Genomic DNA, 13,289 nt, shown 5'->3' with positions numbered 1-13,289 from the left:
TGATCTTTAGGGATATGAATGATGGATCTTTAGGGATTTGTAATATTTATTCTCTCTATATAATAGAAAGACTCTCATTTTGAGAGGCATTCAACAAAACTGACAATTTTAACCTCTGAATCTTAATACTACATTTAGTTATTCAGACATTCATTTAAATTCAAATATTTTAATCTTAATCGTAAATATATTTAATGTGATTAAGTTATCTACCTGATGAGCTTACGAGAACAAATGGAAATAGTTTAATCTGGATATTCTATTCTTAAATAAAGACTTAAATGGGCCCTTCAATTAAAAAATCTTTAATAATTAACACAACTTTGGAGCAATTATATTAATATCTCTGTTTCAACTCTAAGGTGAGATATATTCCCGAGTCCGGAGCCTGAAGGGTACAAAATATTAACAAAAATTTTAAAACGGTATATAAAATTTTATATTAACCAAAATGGCAAAATCGCTGCAACAAAAATGATTTACTCCACTAGAAAAAGCAAAATTGTTGCCTCTGCAGCGATTTTGCAAAATGTGAATTTTTTTTTTAAAAAATGAAATCGCTACCTAGGCAGCGATTTTCAAAAAAATAATTCTTTTTTAAATATGGAAAATCGCTGCCTCAAAAAAAAATAATTAAATCGCTCAGCGATTTTATAAAAAAAATTTAAATATGGAAATCGCTGCCTAGGCAATGTTTTTTCTGAAAAAAAATTAATTTTTTTTAAGAAAGTTGCTTCCAAGTCAGCCATTTTTATTTTTATTTCTTTAAAAAAAATAATTTTAAAAAACGAAATAGCTTTTTCATTTATTTTTTTTTAAAAAAAAGTTAACTAAATGGTGGCAGTGATTTCATATAAATTATTATTATTTTTAAATATTAAATCGCTGTTAGTGTAGCGATTTTAGTTTTTTTTTTAGCATTTTTAAGTATCTCTTTTCATGTAGCGATTTCATAAACAACAATATATAATATACACTCATGATCATTACTTGAAGAGATCATTATTTTTAACTTTGAAGTCTGCCATTATGGAAGAGTCTAGCCAAAATTTGAATCATTTGAATTTTTCCTAATCGGATTCAACTGATAGGTAAATAAAATAATGTTTTTTTATTTCTTAAAACTATTTTTCTTATATGTAATATATTTATATTATTATTTTTATAGATATAATCAAATTCAAAATGCAGTGAATTATTGTACACAAATTGTAAATAATAATGTTATGGGTGATGAACGAGTTGGTGCCTAGGCCAACGATTTAAAATTTAAAAAAATAAAATAATTTTTTTTTAAATTTAAAAAAAAAATTAAAAATTATAAAAAATTGAAAATCGCTGCATGGGCAGCGATTTTTCTTATTTAAAAAAAAATTATAAAAAATTGAAAATCGCTACATGGGCAGCGATTTTCAAAAAAAAAAAGTTTTAAATCGATGCCTAGGTAGCTATTTTATTTTTTTAAAAAAAAATTCACATTTTGCAACTGGTGGAGTAAATCGCTATTGTTGCAGCGATTTTACCGTATTGGTTAATATAAAATTTTATATTCCATTTTAAAATTTTTGTTAATATTTTGTACTCCGGATTAGTTTTCATTTTTGGCCATTTCTTTATGTCTATTTTTTTTACAATAAAGTCTAAACTATGATAAATTTTGGTTGGGTCTAATCTCATCGATCTACTTTTAAAGTCAACTCCTCCCTCTATCTTTTTGCTACAATTCTTTTTCAATTTTATGCAAGACAGAACCTTTCAAGCCATTATTGATCTCTAAGGTAAGATTCCGTTTGCTTTACTCGAATTTGATGCACTTGAGCTTATCGTAATTTTTTGAAAATAGTCTTTCTACATTCGAAGCAGTACTCTTACCCGAGCTTACTTGGTGGAATTTCACTATTTATGTTGTTGTTTTGTTATTTTTCTAATTTGATTGATCTTTATGTCTTGTTTTACTATAATAATGGAATGCATATACTGTTATTCAGAAGAATTTGATGGAGGGTCTTTTGGAAACCGTCTTTTTACGAAGTAGTGATAAAATCCACGTATACTCTACTCTAACATTGTTATTTGTTTTGTAATTTCTAATTTGATTGTTTGTGACAATTTTCATGTCTTGTTTTACTACAGTAATGGAACATATATTCACAAGACTTTAGATGTGGCATTGTTAATCATTAGAGTATGTTGTTGTTAATGAAGATTCTATTTCCATCAATCGTTAGAGGCCAAGCTAATTATAATATGGAGAATTCAGAAGAGTCTTGCATCGAACCTTATTATCCATCAATAGACGAAGAACTAGTGGGGTTTGATGAACATGCACAAAATATAACTGATTATTTGATACGAGGAACCTGGGACCTGGACGTTGTCTCGATTGTTGGAATGGCTGGTTTAGGGAAAACAGCTCTGGCTAGAAAGGTATACAATAGTCGTTCTATTATTGATCGTTTTGACGTTCGAGCTTGGTGTTCTGTTTCACAAACATATAATAGGAGACAGTTGGTGCTTCAGATTCTAACACAAATTACAGGTGATCATCCTTCTAACTATGTTAACTTGGATGATCCTGAAGACATATTGCGAAAGTGTCTAAACGGAAAAAGATATCTTGTCGTATTAGACAACATATGGGATGGTAAGGCATGGGATGATTTTCAATCATGTTTCCCTGATTTTAATCATGGAAGTAGAATAATGATAACAACTAGAGATAAAGCGATGGCTAGCTATGTTAAGGGGTACAGTTTTCCTTATTCGCTTCCACGTCTAGAAGATGATCAGAGTTGGGAACTATTGCAGAAGAAAGTATTTGGACGAGGGAAATCGTGTCCTTTGGAACTAGTGAATGTAGGAAAACTAGTTGCCAAAGCATGTAGAGGACTGCCTTTATTGATCATCATGATTGCTGAAGTTCTTTCAAGAGAAAGAGAAGGGTCTTCGTGGCTTAAGGTTGCATATGATATAAGTTCTCATGTTCCCAATAAGGAGATTATCATGATGACGATACAATCAAGTTATGACCATTTACTGGACCATTTGAAGCCTTGCCTTATCTACATGGGATTGTTTCCTAAAAAATACGAAATTCCAGTATCTGATCTACTCAAGTGGTGGATAGCTGAGGAGTTTGTGCACCACATTGACACGTTGAAGCTAGAAGAATTATCAGAGATTTGCTTGCATGATCTTGTTGGCACAAACCTCGTAGTGGTTTCTAAAACAAGATCGAATGGTAAAATGAAATGCTGCATCGTTCTTGATCATGTTCGTGACTTTTGCTTGAGAAAAATTACAGAAGAAAAGTTCATAGTGCCGTATAGTTATCCAGATCAACCCGAAGAACAAAGGTTATGCATGTACTTAAATGACCGTACTATGACAAGTGATTTCAAGGAAAGTGATCCTAAGGAGTTCATTGTTCATCCGAAATTCAGTATATTGGACCGTAAGAATCCTTTTCGTTTGCTTAATAACTTAAAACTTGTTCGGGTTTTACATTTACTGGATATCTACTTGGACAATTCTTTGCCTACTGCATTTCAGTCACTGGATCACTTGAAGTACCTTGCAATTTTTGTTAAAGCATTTGATTTGAAATGGGTGTCACACCTACTTCATCTACAAACTTTGCGGGTTCGTTCATCTTATATAATGATATCCTCTGCTATATGGAAAATGTCAAAGTTGAGGCATGTGGACATAAACGAATTTCCCATTACAGTATGGGAAGAAGAAGATGATATTGTGTTAGATAACTTGAAGACTCTTGGAATGTGTTGTATGTCCGTGGCTGACATGACTCGAAAGTTTTGGGACAAGTTCCCAAATCTTGAAGAAGTCAAGCTCCACATTAATGAATTTGGAGATCATGTTTCTGATTACCCAAGCTCTGCATTGATGAATTTGGATACTATTATTCTCCCCTCGCGTCTCAAGTGTTTGTCCCTCAGTGAAATGTTCCTAACGCATGAATTAGTTTCAAGCATTGCAGAATTGCGATGCCTTGAGACTCTTAAATTATCTGAGATATACTTTGCAGGGAGTCATTGGGTTCTCGGTGCTTACACGTTTGAACAACTCAAGTTTTTGAAATTACATCATGTTTTTATGACCAAATGGAGTTGCATAGAGGAATCATTTCCTTGCCTCGAATATCTTGTTATAAAAAGTTGTCCCAAGCTTGAAGAGATCCCGGAGGCCTTTGTTTATATTCCAAGACTACGATTGATTAAAGTGATCAATTGTAGTGAGTCAGTTCGCGATTCAGCTCAAAGAATTAAACAGGATGTAGAAGATATTGAAGGAGATGAGAGACTCCAACTTCATATCCCCAAGAACTACTAAAGATGGTAACTGATTGTCATTCCTTCAACGGAAAATTACATTGTATGTATCTTTATGATTTTCGACTTCTCTCTACTTCCTTTTGCCATGTAATTCATTCATTTTCACTATACTAAAAATGATCTTTAGCGGAAATAGCTTAATTACCGTTAAATATCACACTTTGTAAATGTCCATAAAGCCTATAGCAACATTAATTCACTAATGTCGGTAAAGACTTTAACACTCTTTGTTAATGTGCATATTTATTGTCACTAAAAATGATTTTTGTTATAGTTCTAGATGTGATTTCCGAGCAGCAGAATCATTCATCGGATCAGATCAGGAGACATCATTAGAAGCTAAACCATTGCAGTACTGAGATGAAAGGTTCTGCTCTGTGGATGGATTGATTTGCATATCATCAATCAGCAAGTTGCTATTGACCTGAGGATATCAATGTCTATTTAGATTTGTGCTTTGTAACGTAACGCTACGTTCTGATATGTATTGTCAAAGACGGAGCCAGAATTTGAAGCTTATGGATTCTGAATTTCTTTTTCACATGTGATCTCAACTATTAATTGTCATGTTTCATTGTTGTTATTTGTTGATGGAAACTATACGTGTGTATTTTAATGCAATATTTAAATATTTTAATGCGTATTTAGATTCATCTTAATGCACCATCTTAATATTCACCTTTGGATTTTAATGCAACATTTTGATATTTATTCAAATTTAAATATCTTAATCTTAATAAGTAGATATATTTAATGTAATTAAGTTATATACCTAATGAGCTTTGATGAACAAATGGAAATAGTTTAATCTAGACATTCTTAAATCAATACTTAAATGGGCACTTTAATTAAAAAATCTCTAATAATTAACAGCACTTTGAAGCAATTATTGATCTCTCTATTTCCACTTTAAGGTGAGATATATTCCCTGTTAGCTTTCATTTTACTTTTCAATTTTGTGCAAGACATGAGAAGCCTTAGAACCTTTGAAGCAATTCTCTAAGGTGAGATCTACTTGAATTTGATGCACTTGAGCAGCCAAGAATTTTTTGAAAAATTTGCGTTTCTAATTTGATTGTTTGTCACAATTTTCATGTCTTATTTTACTATAGTAATGGAACGTATATACTTGTATTCGTAATATTCCTTGTCCTTTACTTAGATTTGATGCACTTGAGTCGATGAAGATCTTTTAGAAACAGTCTTTCTACCTCCACGAAGTAGTGATATGGAGAATTCTGAAGAGTACTCTTGCATTGAACCTTATTATCCCTAATAGACGAAGGGTTTGATGATGATGCAGAGTATTTGATGAGAGGAACAATGAACCTGGACGTTATCTCGATTGTTGGAATGGCTAGAATAGGGAAATCAGCTATTGCTAGAAAGATGTACAATAGCAATATGTCACATGGCATAGCAAGTGGTCTCAAACTCTCACAAGGAAAGTGTTGAAAACGCCCCTAAAGTTTATGGGGTATTTAAGTTCAGTTAATCAAGTAAAAGGAGTGTTTTTATGCCTACTAATATATAGTTTGATAATGAAACTAATAATTAGGCCCTTGTCTCTGTTTCAAACAAGTAGGAATTTTACAATAATTTGTGCATTCTTGTTTAATTCGTTCAGATAACAGAGTTATCTATTTTGAAATATGTAGATTTTATTTCCAAGGATCGTAAAAATGGCCAAGCTAACTGATATGGAGGTCATTGAGATTTGTCCAAAGCCTTCCATGGACGTTAATGACGAATTCGAAGAAGTAGTTGGGTTTGATGATGATGTAGAAATTATAAGTGAATATTTGAAGAGAAGGACATCAACAAATCTAGATGTTATTTCGATTGTTGGAATGGCTGGAATAGGGAAAACAGCTCTGGCTAGAAAGATATACAATAGTAATTCTATTATTAAACATTTTGATGTTCGAGCTTGGTGCTCCGTTTCACAAATATATGATGTGAGAAAGTTATTGCTTGAGATTTTAAAACAAATTGTGTGATGATTGTGTTACTGCAGAAGATAATCTTTACGGTATGTTCAGGGAGCGTCTAATGGCAAGAAGATTTCTCATTGTATTGGATGACATATGGGAAGGGAAGGCGTGGGATACATTAAAATTATATTTAGGTAGTAATTATGGAAAGGGAAGTAGAGTAATGGTAACAACTAGAAATGAAAAGTTAGCTATGTATATGAGGCAGCGTACTGATCCCTATTCGCTTCCATTTCTAAATGATGAAAAAAGTTGGGAATTATTGCAGAAGAAAGTATTTCAAGGAGAGAATTGTCCTTTGGAGCTAAGCAATGTAGGACCACTAGTTGCCAAAAAATGCAGAGGATTGCCTTCTCTGATTATCATGATTGCTGGAATTCTTTCAAGCAAGAAAAAAGAAGCGGATTTGTGGCTTAAGGTTGCATATGATATATGTTCTCATGCTTTCGAAACAAAGATGAGCTTGAAGACAATACAATCTAGTTATGACCATTTAGCTAACCATTTAAAGCCGTGCCTTATCTACATGGCATTGTTTCCTAAAAGTTATGAAATTCCAGTGTCTGATCTACTCGAGTGGTGGATAGCTGAAGAGTTTGTGCAGGACATTGATACGTGGAGGCTAGAAGAATTATCAGAGATTTGCTTGTATGATCTTGTTAGCAGAAACCTGGTAATGGTTTCTAAAACAAGATCGAATGGTAAAATGAAATGTTGCATAATTCTTGATCAAGTTCGTGAGTTTTGCTTGAGAAAAATTACAGAAGAAAAGTTCATGCAGCTCATAGTGCCGTATAGTTATCCAGAGGAACAAAGGTTATGTATGTACATACATGACCGTACTATGACAAGTGATTTCAAGGGAAGTGATCCTAAGGAGTTCATTGTTCATCCGAAATTCAGTATATTGGACCGTAAGAATCCTTTCCGTTTGCTTAATAACTTAAGACTTGTTCGGGTTTTACATTTATTGGATATCTACTTGGACAATTCTTTGAGTGCTGAATTTCAGTCATTCCCACACTTGAGGTACCTTGCAATATTTGCTAAAGCATTTGATTTGAAATGGGTGTCACACCTACTTCATCTACAAACTTTGCGGGTTCGTTCATCTTATATAATGATATCCTCTGTTATATGGAAAATGTCAAAGTTGAGGCATGTGGACATAAACGAATTTCCCGTTACAGTATGGGAAGAAGAAGATGATATTGTGTTAGATAACTTGAAGACTCTTGGAATGTGTCGTATGTCCGTGGCTGACATGACTCGAAAGTTTTGGGACAAGTTCCCAAATCTTGAAGAAGTCAAGCTCCACATTAATGAATTTGGAGATCATGTTTCTGATTACACAAGCTCTGCATTGATGAATTTGGATACTATTCTCCCTTGGTATCTCAAGTGTTTGTCCCTCAGTGAAATGTTCCTAACGCATGAATTAGTTTCAAGTATTGCAAAATTGCGATACCTTGAGACTCTTAAATTATCCGAGATATACTTTGCAGGGGAAAGGTATTGGGATCTCGGTGATTACACGTTTGAAAAACTCAAGTTTTTGAAATTACATCGTGTTTTTATGACCAAATGGAGTTGCAGAGAGGAATCATTTCCTTGCCTTGAGTATCTTGTTATAAAAAGTTGTCCCAAGCTTGAAGAGATCCCGGAGGCCTTTGTTGATATTATACCATTGCGATTGATAAAAGTTATCGATTGTAGCGATTCTGTTGGTAATTCAGCTGTGAAGATTAAAATAGAATCAGAAGAATATTATGGGTCAACCTCCATCCAAGTTCATATCTTGAAGAAAGACAAATGATGATGGTAAGTGATTTCATTCATTATTCTCATGTTTTTGCATATTAGAAAACATTTCTTCCTTGCATATTGAAGTTCAGGTGTGCAGAATAAACGATGTTTATGATATTGATCGATAACATAACCTTTAAGCTAATATGCCAGTTGTGCTACATATTGCATCGACAACATACCAACAATGTCATTTTGATATAACGTTATGGTTTTTGAGTTCTCTCTAGTTACTTCATTTATTTTCCTGTCATTCTTCGTCTTTTCCATATTTTTAACTTCATCTAGTTGTGATTCCGAGCAACAGAATCATCCATCGGACTTGTGAACTTCTAGTCAGAGGATGCATCAGATGAAAGGTTCTGCTTTGTGGATTGATTGATTTGCATATCAGCAAGCTGCTATTGTCCGCAGGATATCAATGTCTATTTCGTTTTGTGCTTTGTAAGGCTACGTTCTTATATGTAATTTCACAGACGGAGGCAGATTTTGAAGCTTATGGATTCTAATTTTTTATCACTGTGATCTGAACTACTAATTGCCATGTTCATTGTTGTTATTTGTTGATGAAAACTATATGTGTGTATTATGTATATATATATCACAATTTACTACCATCCGTGACTCAATTCAAGTGTCTTGGTTTAATTAGACATGAATATAAGAAATAAAGTGAGATTTTTTAAAATCTTGTGGTCTTATTTTAAAGACGTTTGTTATCTATATAATCTTATGTGATCTTAAACTAGTCAGGTTAGTGTTGGAATTGGTAAATTTACTACATATAAAAAGACCTTTTTTTTTATACGAGAAAGTAAGACCTCATAAATATTGAAGAAGAATGTTATGAAGTGTTGTCTGGTTAAATAAATTTCAAGGTTATAACTGCATTTTTTTTGAACATATAACTGCAGAAATATCAATGTAAGCTAGTAAAGAGCTAAAGAAAGGAACGTTAATTTTTAAAAAATATTGGTTCGATCAAATGTTAAAATGATCGGAAAAATAAGTTTTCTCAAGATTAAATATATCGAAGTTCCTTATGTCAGGATTACTATTCCATTCACTACAATCTCGACATAACCAATCCGAGCTTTATTGCGTCGCAAGTACACTGATTTGGGTCGATGTAATTAAAATTAAATCTTTTAACATTATCCAATAAAGGAGTGCCACATGTAAAATTTATAAAGTCAACCTTGCAATTACTAGATCTATCTTTCTTCATTCTTCAAAATTCAAAGTCCACAAAACTTCTTTTCCAATTCTTCCTAAGAGGGAAACCATATAGGCATAGCAATTATTATTTCTCTCTGTATTTGCACTCTAAGGTGAGATCCCTATTTTAGATTTCTACTTTTTTGCTTTTATTTTACTTTCTAATCTAATGAGTCAAACAAATTTATGTGATACTTTGTTGTTATATTTCCATTTACTAATATTTGAAAATAAATATGAAAAAGTAGTATAAGTAGTAGTGATTCTTCTCATATCATTATATGATGAAAAAGTACCTTATAATTTTGGTCTTGGTCAATTATATAGATACAAGATCTAGCGCCTCGATTATAGAGAATGGGGCACAAGTGTGTGACTTGATAGAATAGTGTTTTGAATCTTGAGGAGAAAGCTAGTTTGAATCTCGAAAAACAAAAAATGTTACTAAAAATTGGGAAAGACGAATTTGAGGAATCAACTTCTAATTAACAAATCTCTCATAATGTTTCTAGTGTTGTTAGTAATTTGTAACTTCCATAGATTCCCTTTTACTAGAACATGGATATTGAGGCAAAATGTTTGATTACACGTACTAGATTAACTCTGTCTACCTAGTGTTTGACGGATAGGTAAAATGTTCAAAATATGCTTGTTGCGAAATTATTTCTAATGCTCATGACTCGCTATTTGAATAGAAGAAAATAACATTACTAAGGCGAAAAACTATTTCATTGGTTTTATGGAGGCTAACACAGTTATTAACTATAATGCAGTTTGACTTTTACCTCTAACAATCGTGAATTGAGATGGAGAAGATCGAGCTAACTACTTCTTTTTCATCGAATGATGAGGAATTTGTGGGGTTTAAGGAGGATGTAAAACAGATCATTCAGAAATTGACTCGAGGAACAAAAGAACGCGAAGTTATATCAATTGTTGGAATGGCAGGACTAGGCAAAACAACTTTGGCTAGAAAGGTGTACAACAGTCATTCTATTGCTGAACACTTTGATGCTCGCGCATTTTGTATTGTTTCACAAACATATAGCACCAGAAAGCTATTGATTGATATTCTTAAACAAGTCACTGGTGAAAAACATGACATGATCCGAGAGGATGAGGACGTTGCAGATATGTTGAGGAAGGAACTCTATTTCAAGAGATACCTCATTGTTTTAGATGATATGTGGAAATATCAGACATGGGAAGACTTGCAATTATGTTTCCCTTGTGTGGGAAGAGGAAGTAGAATTATGGTAACAACCCGCGTTCAAGAGGTTGCTACTAAGATGAGTGATACTTATTCTCTTCGATTCCTAACAGATGAAGAGAGTTGGGAGTTATTGCAAAAGAAGGTATTTAAACGCGGGAGGGTTCCCTTAGAGCTAAAAGAAGCAGGATTTGAAGTTGCTCGAAACTGTAAGGGACTGCCTCTTGTGATTGTGTTGAATGCTGGTATTATCGCACAAAAGGAAAGGTGTGTCTCCGTGTGGGAAGAGTTTGCAAAGGATTTAAGTTCTCTTGGTTTAGAAGAGCAGAGTAGGAAGGCAGTTCAATCAAGCTATGACTATTTACGCGATCATCTAAAGCATTGTCTTCTATACGTTGGATACTTCCCCGAAGACTACAACATTCCAGTCTCCGATTTGCTAAACTTATGGATAGCTGAAGAGTTAGTACCCAACATCAACGACACGGAGAACCTAGAAAAATCATCTAAAGATTGCTTGATTGATCTAGTCAATAGAAGCCTTCTAATAGTTTCTAAAAGGCGATCAAATGGTGATATAAAATACTGCATGGTTCATGATCTGATTCGCGAGTTTTGCTCAAGGGAACTTGAAGAAGAAGATTTTAAACAACGATTTGAGTCATACAACTCATCCTCTGAAGTACCTTCGTCTCCCAATGATCCAGCTCGGCTATGCATGTATATCCATGACAACCTTGTTAATCATTTGGAGTTGAACGGATATTCACTGAATGGGATCTCCGAAGAAAAGGAGTCTCTTGAATTCATTGCTCATCCGCGATTCTATTCATCAAAATGTATGGATCTTTTCTCTCTACTTCATAAGTTGAGGCTTATTAGGGTGTTGCATTTGTTGGATATCAATATGGAAAGTAGTTGGGAATTTCAAAAATCTCCGGCTTCCGCACTTGAATCACTCACTCACTTGAAATACCTCGCGATTTTTGTCAAAAAATTTGACTTCAAGTGGGTGTCGCACATGATCAATCTACAAACTTTACGTGTTCATTCACATCAACGTATAAAGACATCACCGGACATTTGGAAAATGAAGAAGCTAAGGCATGTTGATATTAGTGAATTTTCCTTTTTATGGGTAGACGATGAGCAAGAAAAATCTTCGCAACATGTTCTGTTAGACAACTTAAAGACTTTTGGCAAATGCCGTGTATCTCTTGCTGATATGAATCGTAAGTTCTGGTGGAGGTTTCCGAATCTTGAAGAACTCAGTCTCTCCGTTGTTAATTTTCATGGCATGCCTAACCATTCTCTGTTTCCTACACCGGAAATTCATAACCGCCTTCAATCTCTTGAAATAAGTTTCCCCATTGGATTATCAACGCCAACCGGAGGGTTCAAATCAGTTTTCCCTATGAATATGAGGTTGTTATCACTTGCTGGCATCTCATTGACAGAACAAGTGGTTACAAGTATTGCAGCATTGCAAAAACTTGAGACTCTCAAGTTATTTTTTATACATTTCCCCAACAACAATACGCGATGGGATGTTACTGATCGAGAGTTCAAAGTCTTGAAATATTTGAAACTAGAGCTAGTCGATATGAATCAATGGGAGGCCTCGGATACATCATTTCCCATGCTTGAGAAACTCGTCATAAAAGATTGTGAACAACTTGAGGAGATTCCTTCTAGCTTCGCGGATATTTCAACACTACGATTGATTAAATTGATCAATTGTAGTGAGTCAGTTCGCGAGTCAGCTCAAAGAATTAAACGGGATGTAGAAGACACTGAAGGAGTTGAGAGACTCCAACTTCATATCCCCAAGAACTACTAAAGATGGTGTAACTGATTTTCATTCCTTCAACGGAAAATTACATTGTATGTACAAGGCCAAAGTTATTTCTTCATCTTTTGGCCCCTTACACCTTGTTTGGATGGTTGTTCAGCATTGTTTCATAATGTATCGTATTATATTGTATTGTATTATGTTGTATTGTATCGTACTGTGTTATTCTAATGAATACAACATTTGGATTGATTGTATTGGCAGGGTTAGGGCCTTTCTCGTTAACCCTAGGTTTTGATTGTTTCTTCCATTTTTGTCAGTCCCGCCAATGGCTAAGATGTTCAGTCGACTTCCTCCCCTTTGTGGGGTTCCGACCCCTACAAGTGAGCAGCGAAGTGAGGAGGAACGAGGCCATGGTGAACGGTGTAACATAAATCGGTTTCTTGAGCTCGAGTACCAAGTTAGGATTCCTAGAAGAAAAAAAGCTTGGAGTAGGCTGAATAGAAACTTATTCTTATTTAATTCTCCATTGTTACATGACATAATTTAAGAATTTGAATGATTTAAAAAACATATATAAAATAGTGCGATGATTTTAGACTAATCGATAAACTGAACTGTAATTTAACACAAAACATATAATATCTTTCGACGCAATAGGTGTACTTAGATGCCCATTTTTATTTTCTATAACGACAATATATATGAAAAACAAAAAAAATACTTTCTTCGTAAATAAATACTCTTCTGAAAAAGAACGATAAGAATATATTTGAAACCAAAATTCAAATGGAAGACAAACTTATTCTATTTTTCATAATTATTGGGCATTGTTGGCCCTTTTCTCAACCAAAATTAAATAAAAATAAATTCTACGATTCACAGGCTATTGATTTATTAATATTGTTTTTTTA

The 13,289-nt window shown here is 33.6% G+C and overlaps 3 protein-coding genes across 5 annotated transcripts; all 3 read left to right on the top strand.

Moving 5' to 3' along the window:
- The first annotated feature begins 1,640 nt into the window (after positions 1-1,640).
- LOC101263906 (putative late blight resistance protein homolog R1B-17) lies at positions 1,641-5,014 on the top strand. 3 transcript variants are annotated; one of them, XM_004238912.5, is made up of 3 exons: positions 1,641-1,778; positions 2,206-4,395; positions 4,630-5,014. In XM_004238912.5, the coding sequence occupies exon 2, from the start codon at positions 2,248-2,250 to the stop codon at positions 4,351-4,353; it is 2,106 nt and encodes a 701-aa protein (XP_004238960.1). In that variant the 5' UTR covers positions 1,641-1,778; positions 2,206-2,247; the 3' UTR covers positions 4,354-4,395; positions 4,630-5,014. The 3 variants fall into 3 exon arrangements, with proteins under 3 accessions (XP_004238960.1, XP_010320781.1, XP_010320780.1); XM_010322479.4 differs by having other exon boundaries at positions 1,652-1,778; positions 2,134-4,358; XM_010322478.4 differs by having other exon boundaries at positions 1,652-1,778; positions 2,134-4,395.
- A 237-nt stretch (positions 5,015-5,251) lies between these two features.
- LOC101263609 (putative late blight resistance protein homolog R1A-10) lies at positions 5,252-8,772 on the top strand. Its single transcript, XM_010322475.4, has 3 exons — positions 5,252-5,359; positions 6,014-8,170; positions 8,463-8,772. Exon 2 carries the CDS (start codon positions 6,390-6,392, stop codon positions 8,163-8,165), a length of 1,776 nt encoding a protein of 591 aa, XP_010320777.1. The 5' UTR covers positions 5,252-5,359; positions 6,014-6,389; the 3' UTR covers positions 8,166-8,170; positions 8,463-8,772.
- Positions 8,773-9,269: 497 nt separating this feature from the next.
- On the top strand, positions 9,270-12,632 carry LOC101263313 (putative late blight resistance protein homolog R1A-10). The gene is made up of 2 exons (XM_004238909.4): positions 9,270-9,486; positions 10,147-12,632. Exon 2 carries the CDS (start codon positions 10,180-10,182, stop codon positions 12,421-12,423), a length of 2,244 nt encoding a protein of 747 aa, XP_004238957.1. The 5' UTR covers positions 9,270-9,486; positions 10,147-10,179; the 3' UTR covers positions 12,424-12,632.
- The last annotated feature ends 657 nt before the right edge of the window (positions 12,633-13,289 follow it).

The sequence above is a fragment of the Solanum lycopersicum genome, chromosome 5, assembly GCF_036512215.1.
Source record: "Solanum lycopersicum chromosome 5, SLM_r2.1".
Lineage (NCBI taxonomy): Eukaryota > Viridiplantae > Streptophyta > Magnoliopsida > Solanales > Solanaceae > Solanum > Solanum lycopersicum.
The sequence above is the reverse complement of the archived record's forward strand: the minus strand, read 5'-3'. Positions and strand labels throughout refer to the sequence as shown.